Source organism: Hippopotamus amphibius, chromosome 2 (assembly GCF_030028045.1).
Source record: "Hippopotamus amphibius kiboko isolate mHipAmp2 chromosome 2, mHipAmp2.hap2, whole genome shotgun sequence".
Taxonomy (NCBI): domain Eukaryota; kingdom Metazoa; phylum Chordata; class Mammalia; order Artiodactyla; family Hippopotamidae; genus Hippopotamus; species Hippopotamus amphibius.
This window is the reverse complement of record NC_080187.1, coordinates 193121900-193143884: the sequence shown is the minus strand read 5'-3', so window position 1 is coordinate 193143884 and position 21985 is coordinate 193121900. Positions and strand designations below refer to the sequence as shown.

The 21985-nt window shown below is 34.0% G+C and overlaps 1 protein-coding gene across 5 annotated transcripts in view; it reads left to right on the top strand.

Moving 5' to 3' along the window:
- Positions 1 to 21985, top strand: part of TRPM7 (transient receptor potential cation channel subfamily M member 7) — a 124781-nt gene that overhangs the window by 69796 nt on the left and 33000 nt on the right. For all 5 annotated transcript variants that reach the window (XR_009051359.1, XM_057722172.1, XM_057722169.1 and 2 more), the window contains 7 exons: positions 7617 to 7745; positions 9182 to 9460; positions 14831 to 15005; positions 16870 to 16996; positions 18069 to 18253; positions 18937 to 19069; positions 19722 to 20437. Coding sequence is in view for 4 of the 5 variants with exons in the window: in XM_057722172.1 (XP_057578155.1) it covers positions 7617 to 7745; positions 9182 to 9460; positions 14831 to 15005; positions 16870 to 16996; positions 18069 to 18253; positions 18937 to 19069; positions 19722 to 20437 (1744 nt within the window). In the remaining variant the exon portion in view is untranslated. The remainder of the gene's footprint in view (positions 1 to 7616; positions 7746 to 9181; positions 9461 to 14830; positions 15006 to 16869; positions 16997 to 18068; positions 18254 to 18936; positions 19070 to 19721; positions 20438 to 21985) is intronic.

The window sequence follows — 21985 nt, the reverse complement described above, 5'->3', positions numbered from 1 at the left end:
ATGCCTTAGAGGGCCAGGTACAGGGAGCGTGGGAGGGAGTTGCGGGAGGGAGGGGATATGGGGATATATGTATAAATACAGCTGATTCACTTTGATGTACCCAAAAAACTGGTACTAAAGTGTAAAGCAATTATATTCCAATAAAGAAAAAAAGAAAAAAAAAAAACCTCAAAGTAAACTTCCCTCCCAGCCCTAAAAAAAATGTCATCTCCATTTAGATTTTCATTGTGCATTTTACATTACAGGGTCTTTAAAAATCTATGGAATAGTAAAAATAAAATAAATGATTGCCAACTAATATAGAAGGACTTCTCTTATCTCTGAGGCATCAATTATCAAAAACATGAGTTTACATTCACACTAGGAAGAAAGGCATATCATGTAATAATTTGAGTGTTGAATTATATTATTTTCAAATAATCTCAAATAGTACCAATATAAAAAAGATACTGATAATAATTATACCTGTCTGAACATCATTCCCTTTGATCTTGTGATGAATACAAACTATCGAACTAGGGGGGAAAAAAAGCACACTGTGTGAGTTGTGTGTCAAGTTTTATTTGGGACAAAATGAGAACTATAGCCCAGGAGACAGCATTTCAGGTAGTTCTGAGAAACTGCTCCAGGGGGGCAGTGGGGAAGGTCAGTATATATGTGATTTTGGTGAAGGGAGAATATATACAACTAAGCACATATTCTTTTGCGGAAGATTTCTGTTAGTCATGAAGAGCAGTCTTCATCATGAAGGATTTTAGTGCTTTTCTAGATATGAGGAGATAGAAAAATTGGACTCATAATATCTGCTCCTGAAAATATCTAACTATCTGAAGACCTGTTCGGACAGTTTTTCCCAGAGCACAGCGTGCCTCATTTCTTCTCTCAACCCTCAGCTCCTTTCTGAGGGAGTTGAAAATCAGCCGCTGTAGCAGCACATGATTTAATCCTTGTAGAGGTAGTTGGCAAGTGCCAGTGGCAAGTGCCAATTTGTTATTGACACAAATCAATTTTGTAAGTGTTTTAACTTTAGATTATTTTCTATAATATTCTCATTTAGAGTAATGCCAAAAAAGTTATTGACTTTAATGCTTTCTACTATGTATTCTGTTTATTTAGATTTGATTTTTAAGTACTTTTACATTTTTTTTGTCATTCAAGTTTCTTTCCACTATGAACTCTTTGGGTGTTTTCTGAAGTATATATTTAGGACTAATATCTTTCATCACTTGTTACATTTATATGGTTTCTCCCTAGTACGAATTTTCTGGTGTTGAGTAAGGTTTGCATGCCAGTTAAAGACTTTGCCACATTCTTTACATTTGTAAGGTTTCTCTCCAGTATGAGATCTTTGATATTGAGTAAGATATGAATGCTGATTAAAGGTTCTGCCACATTCTGTACTTTTGTAAGGCTTCTCTGCAGTGTGAATTATCTAATGCTGCTTAGGATTTGCGCAGTGGGTAAAGGCTTTGCCACATTCTTTACATTTGTATAGTTTCTCCCCAGTGTGAATTCTCTGATGTTGAGTAAGTTTTGAGCACCAATAAAAGGCTTTACCACATTCTTTACATTTGTAAAATTTCCCTCTAGTATGAATTTTCCTTTTTCTACTTAGATTTAATGGTTCGTTGAAGACTTTCCCACATTTATTACACTTGTAGTGTCTCTCTAGTATGAGTACTCTGATATTGAGTAAGTTGGTGTTGAAGACTGATTACAGCCTTTATCATATTCACTGCATTTGTAAGTCTTCTCTCCAATAAGAATCCTCTTATATGTAGTAATATTTGAGCTTTGATAAAAGATATCCCTATATTTATTACTTTTAGAATGGTTTTCTAAAAGTTCACTGCCCTGATGTTTCATAAGATTTGAGTCTCAGTCAAAGTTATTGTCTGATTCAGTGCAGGGATAGCTTGTCGCTCCATTATAAATGCTGTTGTATTGGGTTGGCCAAAAGTTTCTTTTGTTTTTTTCCATAAGATGGTTCTAGTAGCACTTAGTTATCTTTAACTTCATTTGAAACAATTTTGTTAGATTGTATGTGACAGCTGTCATATCAACATGCATTTAAAAAAAAAGACTTATCAGACTTCCCTGGTGGTGCAGTGGTTAAGAATCCGCCTGCCAAGGCAGGGGACACGAGTTTGATCCTTGGCATGGGAGGCTCCCACATGCTGTGGAACAGCTACCCCGTGTGCCACAGCTACTGAGCCCGCGAGCCACAATCACTGAAGCCCCTGTGCCTAGAGCCCATGCTCCACAACAAGAGAAACCACCACACCGAGAAGCCTGCACACTGCAGTGAAGAGTAGCCCCCACTCACAACTAGAGAAAGCCTGTGCACAGCAATGAAGACCCAAGGCAGCCCCCTCCCAAAAAAAAAGACATCAAAATTAGTGAATTTTTGTGTAGCCATTTTAATATTGAAGATGGAAGAAAAAAGACAACATTTTTGGCATTTTATGCTTTATTATTTTAAGAAAGGTAAAAATGGAACTCAGATGCACAAAAAGATTTGTGCAGCATGTGGAGAAGGTGCTATGAATGATTGAATGTGTCAAAAGTGGTTTGCAAAGTTTCGTGCTAGAGATTTCTCTCTGGATGATGCTCCACGGTCGGGTAGACCAGTTGAAGTTGATAGCGATCAAATTGAAATAGTAATTGAGAACAATCAATGATCAAATTGAAACAGTAATTGAGAACAATCAGCGTTATACTGTGTGGGAGACAGCTCACATACTCAAAATACCCAAATCAAGCGTTGAAAATGATTTGCACCAGCTTGGTTATGTGACTTGCTTTGGTGTTTGCGTTCCACGTAAGTTAAGCGAAAAAAACCTTGACCATATTTCCTCATGTGATTCTCTACTGAAATGTAATGCAAACTTTCCACTTTTAAAACAAGTTGTGACAGGTGATGAAAAGTGGATGCTGTACAACAATGTGGAACGGAAGAGATGGAGCAAGCGAACCACCACCAACCACACCAAAGGCCAGTCCTCATCCAAAGAAGATGATGTTGTGTATATGGTGGGATTGGAAGGGAGTCCTCTATTATAAGCTCCTTCTGGAAAACCAAATGATTAATTCCAACAAGTACTGCTCCCAGTAAGAACAAAAGAAAGCAGCACTCTGAAAAGCATCCAGAATTAGTCAACAAGAAAACACATAATCTTCCATCAGGATAACACAAGACCACGTGTTTCTTGGATGACCAGGCAAAAACTGTGAAAACTTGTCTGGGAAGTTCTGATTCATTCACCATATTTACCAGACATTGCACCTTCAGATTTCCATTTATTTCAGTCTTTACAAAATTCTCTTAATAGAAAAAATTTCAATTCCCTGAAAGACTGCAAAAGGCACCTGGATCAGTTCTTTGCTCAAAAACATAAAAAGTTTTGGGAAGGTGTAATTATGAAGTTGCCTGAAAAGTGGCAAAAGGTAATGGAACAAAAGGGTGAATACGTTGTTCAATAAAGTTCTTGGTGAAAATGAAAAATGTGTCTTTTATTTTTACTTAAAAAACTGAAGGCACTTTTGGCCCACCCAGTAGTTACTGGAAAAAAAGAGCTCTTGCTTAAGACCTTACACAATTTATTACAGTTTAAATTTCCAAGTCGACAGCTTTCATGTTTTCCCAGCAGCATTTTTTGGAATAAATCTTCCATGCCTACTTTTTTGGTCATCAAAACCTGGGTGTCTTAAGAAAACATAGCTGGGTATGTGGCTGTTGTCTCCATTCCAGAGATCTTCTTTGCTCCTAAAAAGTGACCAGGTCCCTGTAGATCTTTAACATCCATCCCTGTGCAATTCCCACTGATAAAATCCAGTCATTCCCAACTCCTCTTGTGAGAGAAATCTGTGGCCACATCCTGGAATGTCAGCAGTCCCTGAGAAGCTGCCATTTCTTCTTCTGCTCTGGGTCGTTTTTTCATCAGTATTATGTTGAGGAATCACATCAACATCTTGAGAATATACCTTCAAAGGTGTCAGCACATCTCCCTCACCAGCTCCCACTCAGAAGCCAAACTTTCAAAGGTGACTTTGAAATGCTGTAAAGGCCAACCTCTCCTGTCCTTTGTCTCAGGAGAGATTCAGGAATTATGAGCTCCTTGTCTTTTAATGCTTACTGAAATGCTTTCAGGAGTTTGGGTTTTGGGGGGCATGAGCCACCTGTCTCCTTGCATTGCCCTGCAGTAAACCTTTCTCTGCTCCAAACTCCAACTTTCAGGTTTTGTTTGGGTGGGGTTGCGGCTGCAGTGGGGGGCCCTCACCCCGAGTTGGGGCACCCCCTCTAGGGTGCCCCTCTAGCAGTGCATTCTGCTCCAGGCTGCTGCTCCCTCCCAGGTGCCCCCATCTCCCTCCTCAAGTGACTAAGGGTGGAGTGGCCTCACCCTCACCAACCTACCCAGGTCTCTGCGGAGCCAGCAAAATGTTTTTATTTTTTTCTTATTTTGAAATTTTTTTTTAAACTGGAATATAATTGCTTTACAATGTTGTGTTAGTTTCTGCTGTACAATGAAGTGAATATCCCCTCCCTCTTGGACTTCCCACCCCTGCCCCCCATTCCCACCCATCTAGGTCATCTCAGAGTACGCAAGCTGTTTGTTTTACAGATGGTAGTGTATATATGTCAATCCTAATCTCCCAGTTTGTCCCACCGTCCCCCTGCCGGCCGTGTCCACACGTCTGTTCTCTATGTTTGAGTCTCTATTCCTGCCCTAAAGTAGTTTCATGTGTACCATTTTTCTAGATTCTTCATGTATGTGTTAATATACGATATTTGTTTTTCTCTTTCTCACTTACTTCACTCTGTATGACAGACTCTAGGTCCATCCACATCTCTACAAATGACCCAATTTATTCCATTTTATGACTAATATTCCATTGTATATATGTACCAGATCTTCTTTATCCATTCATCTGTTGGACATTTAGGTTGTTTCCATGTCCTGGCTATTCTAAGTAGTGCTGCAGTGAACATTGGGGTACATGTGTCCTTTTGAATTATGGTGTTCTCTGGGTATATGCCCAGTAGTGGGGTTGCTGGGTCATATGGTAACTCTGTTTTTAGTTTTTTAAGGAACTTCCATACTGTTCTTCACAGTGGCTGTATCAATTTATATTCCTACCAACAGTGCAAGAGGGTTCCCTTTTCTCCACACCCTCCCCAGCATTTATTGTTTGTAGATTTTTTGATGATGGCCATTCTCACCTGTGTGAGGTGATGTCTCATTGTAGTTTTGATATGCATTTCTGTAATAAATTAGTAATGTTGAGCATCATTTCATGTACCTCTTGGCCATCTGTATGTCTTCTTTGGAGAGATGGCTATTTAGGTCTTTCACCCATTTTTTGATTGGTTTGTTTGTGTTTTTGATATTGAGCTTCCTGAGCTGCTTGTGTATTTTGGAGATTAAGCCTTTGTCAGTTGCTTAGTTTGCACATATTTTCTCCCATTCTTAGGGTTGTCTTTTGTTCTTGTTTATGGTTTCCTTTGCTGTGCAAAAGCTTTTAAGTTTAGTTAAGTATCATTTGTTTATTTTTGTTTTTATTTTCATTACTCTAGGAGGTGAGACAGAAAAGATCTTGCTGTGATTTATGTCAAAGAGTGTTTTTCCTATGTTTTCCTCTAAGAGTTTTATAGTGTCCGGTCTTAACATTTAGACCTTTAACCCATTTTGAGTTTATTTTTGTGTATAATGTTAGGTAGTGTTCTAATTTCATTCTTTTACATGTAGCTGTCCAGTTTTCCCAAAACCATTTATTGAAGAGACTGTTTTTAGAAGATGGGTTTTAAGGATACTTTTGGTTTAGAGTCCATATTAATCTTGATATAACTTAGATGACTGGAAAGCCATTTTCCACCTAAAAGAACAGGATGTCCTCTGATACACAATTGTAATTTCCTTGTGTTTTTTGATTTTGCAGATAATGTTAAAATTTTGGAAATAAACCTTTTTGCATTGTTAGTTGATGGTGAAAAGTAATCTAGATTATTCATATAGTTTTATTTTTCAGTGGTGTGATCGCTTACTTCTTTAATCATAGTATGTTTGCTTATCTGTCACATAATTGGTTTTTCCCTTGCCAGTGGAAGAAAAGATTTTACTACTGGTTAAAGAGCATACATGTCCATAGAGGACTAGAGTCCCTCTGAGAAACACATGAGATTATGTCTACTTTTATCCAGACGCCAAGTGAATGCGTTTTTAACTCCCCTTCCCAGGAGAACTTTTAAGTTGTTTTTGACTTTGTTGTCATATATTTGTTGCGTTTCATTTTCATCATTATCAGGCTTTTTTTTTTTTTTTTTGCAGATTGACATTTTTTTTTTAAACAATTTATTTTTTTTTTTAATTTATTTATTTTTTGGCACACGGGCTTAGTTGCTCCGCAGCATGTGGGATCTTCCTGGAGCAGGGATCGAACCCGTGTCTTCTGCATTGGCAGGCGGATTCTTAACCACTGCGCCACCTAGGAAGCCCTCAGGCTTTTTTTTTAATTGCCAGAGTATGCAGTTGGCTTTATGCTAAGATAAACATTTGAGAATTTGTTCCTCCAGCCATTACTTTCTCACCTACACACATGCTCATTAACCTGAGACTAATTCATTACATTTCCTTCTCAATATGAAAATTTTCTAGCTCCATCTTATTCAAATGTTAAAATTGCAAATCTGAATTACCTAATATACTCCCCAAATTCTGTCTCCGCTAATGGGAATAACATAGGTCTCATATGTTTGCATTCATATGAATGGCTACTTAAAAATGGACAGTTCAAAAAAAAAAAAATAAAATAAAAATGGACAGTTCAGGTGGCTATAGGAGTTTCTTTCTTTCTTTGCTTTTTGCAGTTTACTTATCCACCTTATCATAGCATAAATGAAGGATATGGCTTATTTTAAGACTTGTAGAGGCAAGGAAAATGGTGAGAGGATTCTCAGCCACAGTTGTTCAAGGGTCAAAGAGTCTGGGTTTTCCTCTGAAATGAAATGATTCTTCAGATGTCATTATATATGGTTCCTTATCATCTCCTTATAATCTTTCTTGTTAAGAGTCTCAAAGGTGGGATGTTCTTTTACCTAGGGAGAATGTTTTTCATATTTGTTTCCACTTCTTGGAATTCGACCTCAGTGACTGGGAGCTAAGAAAATACCACTTGTCTTTCTTAGGAATATTACTTGGTTGGGGAAGGAGGAGCCAGGTAGTATGTACTTCTTGATGATGGTGATGAAGTCCTATAGAAAATTTAAAATGTTATGATACTTTAGGGTATTATATAAGTTAAGTGAAATTGTGTAGACTAGACTGAGAACATAAACCTAGTATTATAAAATTCTTCCTATGGGAAGTACTAAAAAGTCAACTAAAGTCTAGAATAACACATTTATACCTTGGGAACCATTTATAAATGGTTGGTTGATAAATGCAGTGTCTGCATGGAAGAAGAGTTACTTCTAAAACTTTTCTAATAATTGAAGCTGGGAGATACTTCACAGGGGCTCATTCAGTTTCTTTTTTTGTCTATGTTTGGAATTTTTCATAGTAAAAATTGTATTTTACAATCAATTTTATTCTTATCTTGTATTTTCTTTTTTATATTAGTTGGCATACTTAGGATTTTTGATGCTTTATACATTTGTGGTTCTTGTACAAATGGAACGATTACCTTCAGTTCAAGAATGGATTGTTATTGCTTATATTTTTACCTATGCTATTGAGAAAGTCCGTGAGGTATGTCTTTAGTTTTACTACCAGTAACTTAATATGTATATGGAGGGTGTTTTGTTTTGTTTTGGTTATGTGTGTGGGTATGTGTATGTGTTATTCATCATTTTAGTAGGTGGTGTTGTTATCGAAATGTAGAATTTTTGGCTTTGCTGTTCTAAAAGTGATGGCCAAAGAATAGAGGTTAGTGTGTTGTTAACTTTGTCACAATTACAAAGATAATGATTTGTCTCAAAAACTAGATTTGTTTTTGTTTTATTTCCTCAACATTCATAATTATGTTCTTTGCTACTCTCAAAAAGTGTTTATTATACATATAGCCAATCAGGTAGGTAAATTATAAGTAGATTCTTACTTTGCTGTTATATTGTACTGCTCTCAAGTGTATTGTATTGCCTATTAAATTGTCATTTAGATTTAGATCCCTGGGTCTATCAGAGTTTTCAATTTAAAATTGTAAATTTTCTAATACCTTGATTTTGGAAAACAATGTTTTTAAAAAAATTTTATACTTTCTGTTTGTACCTACATAAATGTTGTTTTATAACACACTGATTTAAATATATCTGAATTATTTCATGTTTCTACTTTACATTTAGAGATTACATGAAATTGCAAAAATAAATAGAAGGCATTATATTTTCTTCCACTTAGGTATAATAGGAATTTATCTTATTAAATAGCTTATTATGCATTTTAAATGCTTTGAGTGCCATGGCCCCTATGTTTATGAAAGCTGTTGTTTTACTAACATATTTGAAGAAATTAAGCTGTTAAATGGTGAATGCAAGTTGCAAAGAATTTTTTAAAATGTATATTCATAACACATTTCTGCAAAGATTCATTAGATAGTAATAAAAGTGGTTGCCTCTTGTGGGAGGGGGAATTAGTTGGCTAGGGGAGAAGACTGAAAGGAAGACTTTTCAGTATTTACTTTATGATACACTATGATTTTGAAGCTGTAAATGTGTTACCATTCCCCACAAAAAAATTTTTTTTAAATTTATATTAAAGAGCTCAGTATAGCCACTTAAACCATTGAATTGTTTACTTTCTGCAAAGAAGGCACCTTTGGAAGATCCTACCTGGATATCCTAGTGTTGTTTCAGTGAAAAATAAAACAACATTTGAAAAGTATCTCACATTCCAAGTCTAGAGAACTTTGTTCTAATTCAGGATTTTCAGTGTATTAGTTGGATGACCTTGGTTGAGCAGGTCATTTGTTTGTGGGTCTTTTTCCCCCCTTTTATATAGAGAATGAGAATAAGAAGTATCTGTCTTTGATGTTATTGAATTATTTTGGTGATCAAATGCCAAGACAATCAAAAATACTTTGAAATATTAAAAGATATGTAAAATTCTACTGTGATATTATAATTGAATTCTGGTATATGCTTTAATAGGAAGAAATTGTTTACATCTTTTATTTTTTAAACCTTCAGATCTTTATGTCCGAAGCTGGAAAAATAAGCCAGAAGATTAAAGTGTGGTTTAGTGATTACTTCAATATCAGTGATACAATTGCCATAATTTCTTTCTTCATTGGATTTGGACTAAGATTTGGTGCAAAATGGAACTTTGAGAATGCATATGATAATCATGTTTTTGTGGCTGGAAGATTAATTTACTGTCTTAACATAATATTTTGGTATGTGCGTTTGCTAGATTTTCTAGCTGTAAATCAACAGGCAGGACCTTATGTAATGATGATTGGAAAAATGGTAAGTTGAGAGGTGTCTGATAATACTCGTGGGTTTATTGACGTTTTTTCTTAAAATCATAAAAATATGTTATTCATATAGTTTTACTTGAACCAGAGAATGATAGTTGATGCTTATTTGCCTCATATTCCAAATAGACCATTCCTAAGGATATTAACTTTTGAAGACAATATTTGCTGGGATAAGGCTAGAAAACCTTATTTTATTTGTTTTGTCTTGAAATACTTTAATATTTAAATGCTACTTGGTAGGACTATTTGAAAAATATAAACTTGCCAGCTCCAATCTATGAATTTCTTTTCATCTTTACTGCCACTACCCTGAACCCAATCTATCATCATCTGGCACCAGCAGTAGTCTAGTAATCTGTTTACTCACAAGCACTCTGGCCTGTCTTCAATCGATATTATAGCTAGAGTAGTATTTCAAAATGTGGATCTGAATATGTCACTTCTCCTTCTTAAAAATCTTTTAATTTTGTGTTACTTCTAGAAATCAGTGTTCTTAATGAAACCCATAAGCCCTGCTCAGTTTGGCTGTTGCTTTCCTTCCTTTCTTCCCTCCCTCCCTTTAAATTTTGAAATAATTACAGATTAACATGCAGTTGTAAGAAATAATACAGAGGGATTCTGTATACTCTTTACCTGGTTTCCTCTAGCAGTAACATCTTCCTTGCTTTCTTTTTAAGTCTCACTTCTTACCATTTTTGACCTCTTATCTGTGCTCTAGTCACACAAGCCTTTGTCTTTTTTCTTTAATACCACCCCTACTAGAGAACCAGGTATAGCTCATATTCTTCTTTCTGCGTAAAATGATTACTGTCATCTACACTCATATCCTTAGCTTTTTTTGAGTAATTAGTTTTATCCTTCAGATCTTGACTTCAGCATGACTTTTTTTCAGGAAAGCTTTTTTGATCTTTTTCAGCTAGATCAAGTTTATTTGCTATATAATTTTAGGGGACTCGTGTTCTTCCCTTCAGAATATTTATCTGTGTCTAACTGTATTTTAAACTACATTCTCATTGGATTATTTATATTCTCTGGACTTTAAATTCCTTGAAGTGGGAACCTTGTCTGGTGTTGGTCACCTTTATATCTCTGGTATCTCAATACTTATCACAGTGCCTGTCACATAGTAGATTTCTCCTTAGTAAATATTTGTTGGTTGGATGGATAAAGTCACTTCAAGTAGGAAAAAAACAACAACATAAAAATGCTGAACATTAATTGTATTTTAATAGGTTGGTTCTTAAGATTTTTTTTTCTCGTTTTTATGTCCTTAGCAGGAGATTATAAATTTAAAAAACTGTAATCATTCAAGTAGTTTTTAATGTTTGTTATATTCTCACTGCTATGCAGGATAATGTAGATTGGTATTAGGATATTGGTATAGGAATTCCCTGAACTTTGTGAAACCACATTTTTCTTTTTTGACTTTATCAGTCCTGTAGTTATTTTTAACAGTTGCATAATCTAGCTGGAGGAGCCTGTCCTACATAACTATTTTAGGAAATTATATGAGATATTAGTTAACTTATCAATGTGGTTTATTGATTGAGTTAATGAGTAGGGGATATAGGGATTCATGGAAAGAGAAATTTGTGAAGGTTTTTGTTAAAGCAATGGAATCTGAGTTATTCTTTGAAAGCTTGAGATAGATAGGAGTAAAAAGGAACAGCCTGACTGGAACTTCTTTTGTGATTAGGTGTAGTTTGTTAGCAAATTGGATGGACACGGCCTAGCCTGGGCTGTATAGAACATTGAAAACTAGGAGTTTAGAGAAGAAAAATATAGGGAAATCATTGAAGAGTTTTTCCCCCAAGTCTTGGTTTTTCTTTACCATGAAAGAAGTAAATCATTTCTCTGTCTTTCCTTATCATTTTGGAGTGACTTTACAGTGTATGGATGTTGAAAGCAGCTAGGCAGATTGTTCATTATGATGATTTTCATCCAGTGGGGCTGTCTTGAAAAAGTCTCACAAGGGCTTTCTCATGCTCAGCTCAAACCCAGCACACTAATATTTTCCCTTATTAATGTAGTTTGCAAGATAATACTAACTGAACAAATACTGTCAGTGGTTTATGTCTTTAGGTACCTCTTTCCTCCTGTCTTTACTGCTCCAGACTATTTTTAAAATTTGTATCCAGAACATCTAATCTTTTCCTGATGTAATATGCCCAGTACTTTGCTCTTTCCCATAGGCTTAGCCAACTGGCAGGTTTTGTTTTTTAAATATAGATGGCAGGTTTAACGTGCAATTTTTTATGCACTGAACTGAAAAAATATAAAATGTATTGGGCCTATTCCTACCATAAATTACTTTCAGTTTTCAGTGAAAAAGGCAAACTCTTATGCTTCTGTTGCTTTTGTGAAAGTAATTTTTCTTTCCTTATTCTAAAATTACTATTCATTGTAGAAAATTTTAGCAAGTGCAGACAAAGTACCCTCAAGAGACATCCAGTATTAAAATTTGATATATACCTTTCCATCTTCCAAGACATATATAAATACAGATGTTTGTGTCAAACTTCGCACGAATAAGTATATATAATAGTTTATCGAAATGGGCTTATAATTTGTATGCTTTCTCTCAATTCTTTTTAAATATCTACACCTTTTATAAAAATCTATTCTTAGAATTTTTGAAACCCTTTTCCTTAATCTCGGAAAATTGGTCTTCTAGATTAAATTTATCTTCTAAGTAACGCCACTACCCACAGGATTATCAGCATTGCTTTGCATCATGAAGACAGCATTTTTACGCTTTTTGAATATAGAGTTTCATTATTATATTTGCATTTCCACAGTACACATTTTCCCTCTAGGAGAGTGTATCCTGCTCTCCCCAGTTAAGAATTACTGGTTTATTACTTGTCACATCAAAGAAGTACTCATTATTCATCCATTTTGCATTCTTTCCTAAAGTAGTGGTATTTCCAGGAAAAGTTAGGGGAGTTAAGGTTTGGGAGCTTTAGCCTAATTTTTTAAGTGTTTGAACTGGTTTAACTGGTTTTAGCCTAATTTTTTAAGTGTTCAAAAAACCGCTCCAGCTCTCACTGCCTACCAGATTATTTAGTGACTTAGCGTTATTGGGTTAATTTAATGGTGATGTACAGTAAATGGGAGGTGCACGAAGTAGAGAAGTGAGCAATTGTAATAAAAGATGGAGATGGGAAAAGTGAGGAAGCCAAGAGAAAATGGAACTATCTGAATTTCCATCTGAATCTTACCTCTAATGTACTCCCGACACTCCCACCGGTTCTCCTGTCCCAGTTATAGGGAGCTGGAATATATATTTCATTTTCTTCTTTATCTTTGATCTTCTTAATCATTGGGTATGTGTTATATGCTGTGCATTATACTAAGCCAAGACAGCAAAGATGAATAAGACATGGTCTGGGTCCTCATGGAATTCAGTCTAGTATATAAGACAAGCATGTGAGCAGATAAACAGTTAGAGAAAGACAGGTAAACTGTTTTGGGAAGACTGAAGACTTTCACAAAGAATATGGTGTTTGAAAAAAGCTTAGAAAGTAGGTAGGAATTTTTCTTGATCAGGGAATTTTTAAGCAGAGAAAACAGCTTTAAAAAGCTTAAAGATATGAAAGATTAAGATAGAAGAAATCATCTATGTGACATCTTTAATAGAGATCAGACTAATAAAAATTACATGGTAAATGCTAAGCTCTTCCTACTCACTCCATATACCTATACATTCAAGCTAGGAACCCTCATTTTATGTATGAGAAATGGAATATTCAGATATTTTAATTAGTTAAATTTAGATCACATATAAGGATAATTGTCAAATAGGCTTTATGCAAAAAGGTATGAAATCCAGAGACCTCTGAATCATCAGCTGATAGACATTGAATAATTTTAGAATATTTTAGGTTTGGGTTTTGACTTGAATTTTTGAGTTGGGCCTCTTTACTTATTTCTTACAAGTAAGTATTTGGATTCCAAATTATAGCAAATGCCACAAATAATGTTTTGCTAAATTATTTGCCTTTTAAAATCTTTTATCCCAAGATTTTGTTTATTGAAAACATGTATTCTCTTAGTAGTTTTCTTAAATGGTCAGTTAAGGCATTATTTAACTATTTTACAAATAGAAAAACTAAATCTTGGAGGGTGTATTAGGATTTTTTGATTGTAAGTCACAGGGACTCAACTCTAAGTTTAAAAAAGAAATTCAAATTTATTTAAATTTTAAATTTTAACATTTAAATTAAAATTGGCAAGATCTTACAATTTTAAAGGTAAAGGATCAAAACTAAATGATTATATATATATAAATATTTTATAATTTCTCCATCTAGTCTAGACTTACTGTCCTCTTTACTTTTCGCAGTCCTACCTTCTGTTTCTACTCTCACTTATATACTTGTTCAAAACATTTTTATGAAATGTCATTGTAATTTCTTTTATATTGATTTATTACTGTAATTATTGTTAGTTCACAGTTGTTTAAAGTACAGATTTATTGTGAATGTAGTCTTTTGATCTCTATGGGATTTTCCCCTTAGGTTATTGTTTGTGGATGAATATTATTACATTGCTAGAGTGAGACTATGTTCACTTTTTTAGATGTAAGTGCTGAACACTTGTACACATAAATAAGAGGATAGAAATTAAAGTTTTATTATAGCATTTAACTTAATTCTTTGAATTCCTGGGTAATGATGTCAAAATTCACATTGTGATTTAGCAATAAAATTTTTTTAATGATTTATTATGTGATAGCTCAGTTAGGCTCTTTTTCAATTTTGTTGAAATTAAAGAATTGCAAACTACCTGACTTGCAAAAGGATTTGTTAACCAGATATGGGTATCACTTATTTTTTAAACATACATACTGATAATTCAGTTTGTTGTTTTATTTACCTCCTAGGAGGTTTTCATAGCCCAGGAGACAAGGCACCGTGGTAGGGTTCAGGATGGGTGAGAAGAATGCCTTTCTTTTGTGAAATGGGCAAAGGATAATATCAAAGGAAGGTAGAAAAGATAGTCTGCACCTCCTGTATAAGAACAAAACAGTTTTAGGAAAGAACTCTCATGGAAATTGGTTCCCTGAATCTGTCCCTTATGTCTAGACTTCTTTAAAATATTCATGGACATGAGATAGGCAGACTCTTGTTTGAGCCTGTGATATGGTTCATTATGTAGAAGATGCCTGATGTTACAGATCAATTTTTACATAATTTTCTTGATGTTAAGGTTTATGTAGTGATGATTTCCTGAATGCTAATGCTAGAAATAAAAAGAAACTCAAAGATTCAGGTTATCTATTGGAACATTAGAAACTGTTTTTTAAGATGAAGAATTGTCTTTGTGTTTAAATTCCCATGTGTTCATTTTTTAACAGGTGGCCAATATGTTCTACATTGTAGTGATTATGGCTCTTGTATTACTTAGTTTTGGTGTTCCCAGAAAGGCAATACTTTATCCTCGTGAAGCACCATCTTGGACTCTTGCTAAAGATATAGTTTTTCATCCATACTGGATGATTTTTGGTGAAGTCTATGCATATGAAATTGATGGTAAGGATTTATGTGTACGAATTTATCTTTTGGTTATTTTATGTTTTAAAATCAAAATTGCATTATAGTAATATTACATATTTTCACAAATCAAACTGTTACCAACCTAAGCCCTTCCATGATACATTAGTTGATCCTAGAAGAAACATTAATTGAAAAAAAGTATTTTAGAATTTTTTTTAGCTGCAAATAATGGAATCTGGCCTAAAATGGCTTACACTATAAGGACATATATTAGCTCACATAACAGAAAGTTCAGAGGTGGAGTGGCCTTTGGGATTGGTTAGTTCATAGCTAAGGATACCTATTCTTTTTCATCCCAGTGCTCTGTAATAAGTGTCTGATTCATACAAGTTTTCCTTTACAATTGTAAGACTCTGTCACCAGCAACAGGCAGAAAGAGACACTGTTTTTCATGGTTCTCTTCAGGGGAAAAAGTCCCTTTCCAAGATGCCCCCTATTGAACCTACTTTTTTATCTCATTAGCTCAAATTGGCTTCAGCTGGCCTGTCTCTAAACAGGGCGAGAGTAATGGAATTACATTGGTTAGTTGGATTGTATATATTCTTGAATTGTAAAATTAAACTCTGAATACTTTCTCTGCATAAGATTATTCTATTGTTTTAGTAAAAGACGCTAGATAACTTGTGAACATAAATGATACTGCCAGCTTTCAGGGATGTTCTGACCTCCATATTGAGTTACAGAATCTTTATTTTTTAGTTTGCTCATGTTCTCTCTTGCTCTTTCTCTCCCATCTTACTTTACTCCTACCTCACCCCATTCCTGTGTTGCTCCTTACCCACCTATTTATAGGTGATTAGAGCAGGGGATGGTCGCATAGTAGTCATCAGTTGTTACCAGATACTGGTTAAAACAGTGAGGTTTTACCAGCCTAGTAAAGTTTTGTGTTTAATGGCTTCCTGTTCGGTGTCATTTTCAGGTTTTTATTATCTGCTTTTTCTGATGTGGCTCTAGTTTAAAGCATTGGATATAGTTTTTTTACTCTCCTGTATTTCTTGGATATTTGCTTCATCATACTAATCTGAATAGAATGGAAATGGATTCATAAATTTTTTTTAAGAGTGAAAGGACCTTATGCATCAGTTTGCTTATAAAACCATTTATTTGAAAGGAATGATATAGCCATGATAAGAATATCAGTGGTGTATATTTTTTAAAGGCTTACACCGTGTGCTAAGTGTATTATAAATATTTGTATAAAACTTGTCACTAATTCATGATTATTTAATTCTAATCCTTGCCCTATTTGAATTTATTTTACCTTATTCCTCATAGCTCTGTGGTGGGTATTAAAGCCCTTCCCTTACTTAATTCAACTATGTTATGGCTTCGGAAACATTCCAGGTGGAGGCAATGAAAAGCAAGGAATTCAAATCTAATCATTGTATATTTGAGAGGCCCTTTAACCATTCCTTCAACCCTGTTTGTGGCATGATAAGCTAAAGTCAGTAATCATTATGTTTGTAAGTTTACTATGAGTTTATAATACCCTCTTGTGGTTCAGCTGATTTTTCTTACAGAAATGTGTGGCTGAATCTGGGAGTTTTATTTTCCCTAATGCTTCTCTGGCTAAACCCTACCTTGAATGGTAGACGTAATACAGAAATATACTTCCTCGTATGGAATAGAGTTGTAGAATAGTACCCACATCTGTCACAAAATTCTCCTGTTGGAATACTTTTAAGTTGGTTTTTGTATGGCTGCCTGCCCAGAAGCTTTTGCCAGAGTCTGTAAAGCAGATTTGTACATAAACAAAACTTCCTTCAAACAAGTACACAAATATTGACTAGAAGCAGTAACTGGTAAATTACTGTATTTTAATTTTTTTTTTCTTTTAAAGTTTGTGCAAATGATTCCACTATCTCTCAAATCTGTGGTCCTGGGACATGGTTGACTCCATTTCTTCAAGCAGTCTACCTCTTTGTACAGTATATCATTATGGTCAATCTTCTTATTGCATTTTTCAAGTAAGAATTTTATTTGGTTGCTTATTGTAATGAGATCATTTAATATATAGTTCTCTTTTTGAAGGAACTATACAAAATTTAAAATTAAAGATTTTATTGAGGTTTGAGTTACAAAAATTTATTTTTGGAAATTACGAATAAAACATGGGTTTTCAAAATCCAGTTACTTCTAAATTTGAGACTCTTTCAATGTGCAGTTCTTTTATAAATTTAATGTTTATTTGGAATTTATTACTAGGTGGCCAGGGAATACACATACAGTATAGAAAACAGAAAGGCAAATAGAAAATTCTTCCGTAATTCCATGCTTAGTATTTTGGTATACATTTTTTTATCTTTTATTAATATATATGAACCATTTTTTCTTTTTAAAACTGTTCTTATATTTTGTATACTGTTTTCAACTAAGCAAAACATGAATATAATCCTGCATTAATAAATATCCCTCTCCAGTTTTTTAATGGCTACCTAGTATTCCGTGATATAGACTGTAATTTTTAAATCAATATGTTATATTGCTCCATTGGATTGTTTATAATTTTTTGTTCCCCAAAACCACATTGTGGTTCAGTTTTTGATCAATCCTTATGTATTTCCTTAGTGTTTTCCTAAAAGTAGAACTATTCAGTATATGTATATTTTGGACTTCTTACGTTTAAGTCAAAATAGGCCTGTGTCTCCAAATCTCTGCTAACAGTAGGTGTTATCTTTTTAATGGTTGCTAATTTGATAGTACATAAAAGTGTCTTGTTTTTATTTGCACTTATGTTGTTACTACTCATATTGCATATTTTCTGTTTTTGTCATTTATATATAATTTTAAACGCCTAAAGTCATATTTTCTGCCTATTTTTCTGGGAGTTTGTAATTAAGATCCTCAATAATATCAAACTTTGCCTTATACTTGTTGCATATTCTTCTTTTCCAGTTTCTCATTTGCCTTTTAGTCTTGTTTGTGGTGGGGTACTCCTTTGAATCCTTGTTTAGAACAGAATTACAATAAAATTTTAGTATTTAAAACTTTAAAATGTGATTAGCTAAGTTTGTTTATTTTTATTCTTTGTTATTCAAGCAATGTGTATTTACAAGTGAAAGCAATTTCCAATATTGTATGGAAGTACCAACGTTATCATTTTATTATGGCTTATCATGAGAAACCAGTTCTGCCTCCACCACTTATCATTCTCAGCCATATAGTTTCTCTGTTTTGCTGCATATGTAAAAGAAGAAAAAAAGATAAGACTTCGGATGGACCAAGTAAGTAAAATATATTAAGGCAAATGTTTTTATTTTATCACTTATCAGTATTACACTGAAAGCTATGTATTAATTTTATTCACAAGACTTAACTGGTTAATGCCATCGTAACAGCTTTTGTTGAATTTGCATAAACATAAAAGAATTTTACGTGCAATATGGTTATCTGTAAAAGTAAATTTAGTATTAAACTTCCTTTTTGGTATGGCATCTCAGTTTGGTTTTGTTAAAATGCTAAGGTAAACCATAACACTTGCTGTTCTACAAAACGTTTTGACTGCTGTGCAAACAATAACACTTCTAGTACATTCTGTACACTACATGAGGCATAATCAACTCTGCCTGAAATTTTACGACTTTTTATTCTACCAAATCAGTTCTTAAATTCTTCTACCTGGGTGTGTGAGGGAAAGGTGTGACAGATAGATGGGGAAGGGTGTTTTATAGGAAAAGGAAATTAGAAAAGGAGGAAGTACCAGAAACTATTCTGCTGGCATCACACTGTGATTGAAGAAAGAAGTAGAAATACTTGTCTAGGGCTTTAGAAACACACCAGTAAAAAGAGAAAAAAAAAATGCAGATGTTTTACATAGTCTTATGAATGCTAAATAATTCATGACTCGTGAACTAAAGTTTATCTTGATTTCTTTGTTGATTTTTTTTTTTTCCTTTTCCCTCCTTAGAACTTTTTTTAACAGAAGAAGATCAAAAGAAACTTCATGATTTTGAAGAGCAGTGTGTTGAGATGTATTTTAATGAAAAAGATGACAAATTCCATTCTGGGAGTGAAGAGAGAATTCGTGTCACTTTTGAAAGGTTCAGAAGCTCTTTAATTATAACTGATTTTATGTCAGAGTGGGTTCTGTTAGTTACGTCTCTTACATATGGTCATGTTCAATTTATGTTTCTCAAACAAGTAAGTTTAATAATGGTTTTACACTATATATTGGGAGACAGTTCAGTTCTTTACTTTTAATACTTCGTGTAAGTCTTTTATTGTTTTTTGACCCTTGTTACAGAGGGCAGAAAAGAGTTAATATTCTTTACTAGTTGGTGGAACTGGTAAATAATTAACTGTCTTAATTATTTTAAAACATGTTTCTTTCCATTAGCTTTGCTGTGTTCTAAAAGTATATAGTGTTTGTGTAGTTACAATAATGGTAGTAGTAGTTCTGTGTATATGTAGCTGAATACACATTTTTGTATTACTCTGATGTGGGAATAAATAGCCTATGGCACAAAAGCGTGTTTTGAAATCTTGTATTTTTATTATAATAGGATTAGTACTGGATCCTTCTTAAACATAAGGTGTGCCTTGTTATAAATGAATAATCATACCTGATTTTATCTTACCTTATTTGAGTGCATGTAAAATTTCTTTTTACCATTATTGTTTATTGAGATTACAAAAATAATTTCTAAACCATTAATTTTTAACATTTGTAAAACCACCATGTTTCCCTTACAGAGTGGAGCAAATGTGCATTCAGATTAAAGAAGTTGGAGATCGAGTCAACTATATCAAAAGATCATTACAGTCATTAGATTCTCAAATTGGCCATTTGCAAGATCTTTCAGCCCTGACTGTAGATACATTAAAAACACTCACTGCCCAGAAAGCTTCAGAAGCTAGCAAAGTTCACAATGAAATCACACGAGAATTGAGCATTTCCAAACATTTGGCTCAAAACCTTATTGATGATGGTCCTGTAAGACCTTCTGTGTGGAAAAAGCACAGTGTTGTAAATACACTTAGCTCCTCTCTTCCTCCAGGTGGTCTTGAAAGTAATAATCCATTTCTTTCTAATATTTTTGTGAAAGATGAAAAAGATTCCCAATGTAACGTATTTGGTCAGGATTTACCTGTAATACCCCAGAGAAAAGAATTCAGTTTTCCAGAGGCTGGTTCCTCTTGCGGTGCCTTATTCCCAAGTGCTGTCTCTCCTCCAGAACTGCGACAGAGACTACCTGGAGTAGATACCTTAAAATTTTTTAGTAAAAATCAAAAATCAGGCAGTTCATCTAATAGCATACCACATCTATCATCCCCACCAACCAAATTTTTTGTTAGTACACCATCCCAGCCAAGTTGCAAAAGCCACTTGGAAACTATAACCAAAGATCAAGAAACTGTTTGTTCTAAAGCTGCAGAAGGAGATAATGTAGAATTTGGAGCATTTGTAGGTAAGTTTGGTAAACTGGTATTTGTACATCAACATTTTTTAATTATAATTATCATCTTAGAAATAAAAATAAATTGCTCATTAATAAAATCATGTACTTGTGTGACAAGTGGACTACCTTTTTCATAGAGTATAGTTCTAAAATTTTTTTAAATTATCAGAAGTGGGGGAAATAGATTGAATTGGGCTGTAATATTATATTAGCACATACCTCTTTGGTGCAACTTACTATAATGACAATTATATGGAAAACTTATTTGGACTCTGTCTTTTGAATTTAAGCGTAGTCTCTTGAGTTTGATTAACTTTTGTTAAAAAAGAATTTGAGTGATTTGTAAGTGTTACAATACAAAGGTAAAGGGATGGCTAGAAGTAACTGGAAGAGAGCAGTGTTTTATAAATAGGCTGACCATATAGTTTTAAATCAAAACCAGTATACTTCTGAGAGTGAAAGGGTGTGTTACTAATATTTACATTAGGACAATTGGGAAAACCAAGACTCTGCTTGGAAAATGAGTATTTATGGTCAACCTATTTGTATACCCAGAGAGGAGAGCATTTCAGAAAGGAGTGATTCATTCTTATACCTCACCTCAAGTGAAATAAGGACTGAAAGTATATTTATTTTGGCAACAATAACATGTTAATAACCTTGGTGAAAACTGTTTCAGTGAAGGAAGTGGTAGACGAAGAAGCCAGATTATAGTGAAATAAAGTACATATGGGAGGAGTGAATGTAAAGAGAGTGACTGGGGGGGGTGACTCCTAAAAGCTTGGCAACGAAGGCAAGAAGAAAGCAATAACTAATAATGTGGTTTGTATGTTTAAGGTTTTATTTGTTTTGTTTTTAATGATGTTATTTAAGTGTTGACATTATGCCACATGGAAGGAAAAGGTGAAGAGGGAATGCTTCATAGAGCTAGCTGAGTCCCAAATATTTGTAGAATATAGTGTTTTAACAACCTTCCTCTTGGATTATTAAAGGTAAAAGTATTTAACAAAGAATTATTAGAAAACAACTTGGGTTGTTTGTGGACATAACCAGAATGTTCCAAGGTTTGAAGAAGGCCCTCTGTCTCTTCAAGTTCGAATTTTTCCATCAAGTTGGCTTCCTGACCTTGTCTTTAACACTTACATGAGCCTTCCCAGCCTAGGAATTTACCCAGTCATGGAACATGTATAGAGGTCGTTCAGAGAATGTTATGTCATGTAAAATCTCCACATTAGGGCCAACCCCATGGATTATCTAGGTACTGAGCATGCTGATCTCTACTGCTAGGCTATGTGAGTTCACTGTTGGTTTATAGAGACAACTTTTCCTACATAAAATCTATCCCAACTTATTTTTAAAAAGCAGTCTTTGTTAATATATTGCCACTGGGATGGATATGTGTAGATGTAGTTATTTATATGTTTGATGTCTATATTTATATATAATATGTATATGTTATACATGTAATAAATACATAGAATGCTTTTCTTTTTATTGATAGTAAAAATTATTGCTTCCCTTTCTTTTAAATTTCAAGCAGTTCATATCACATGTTGC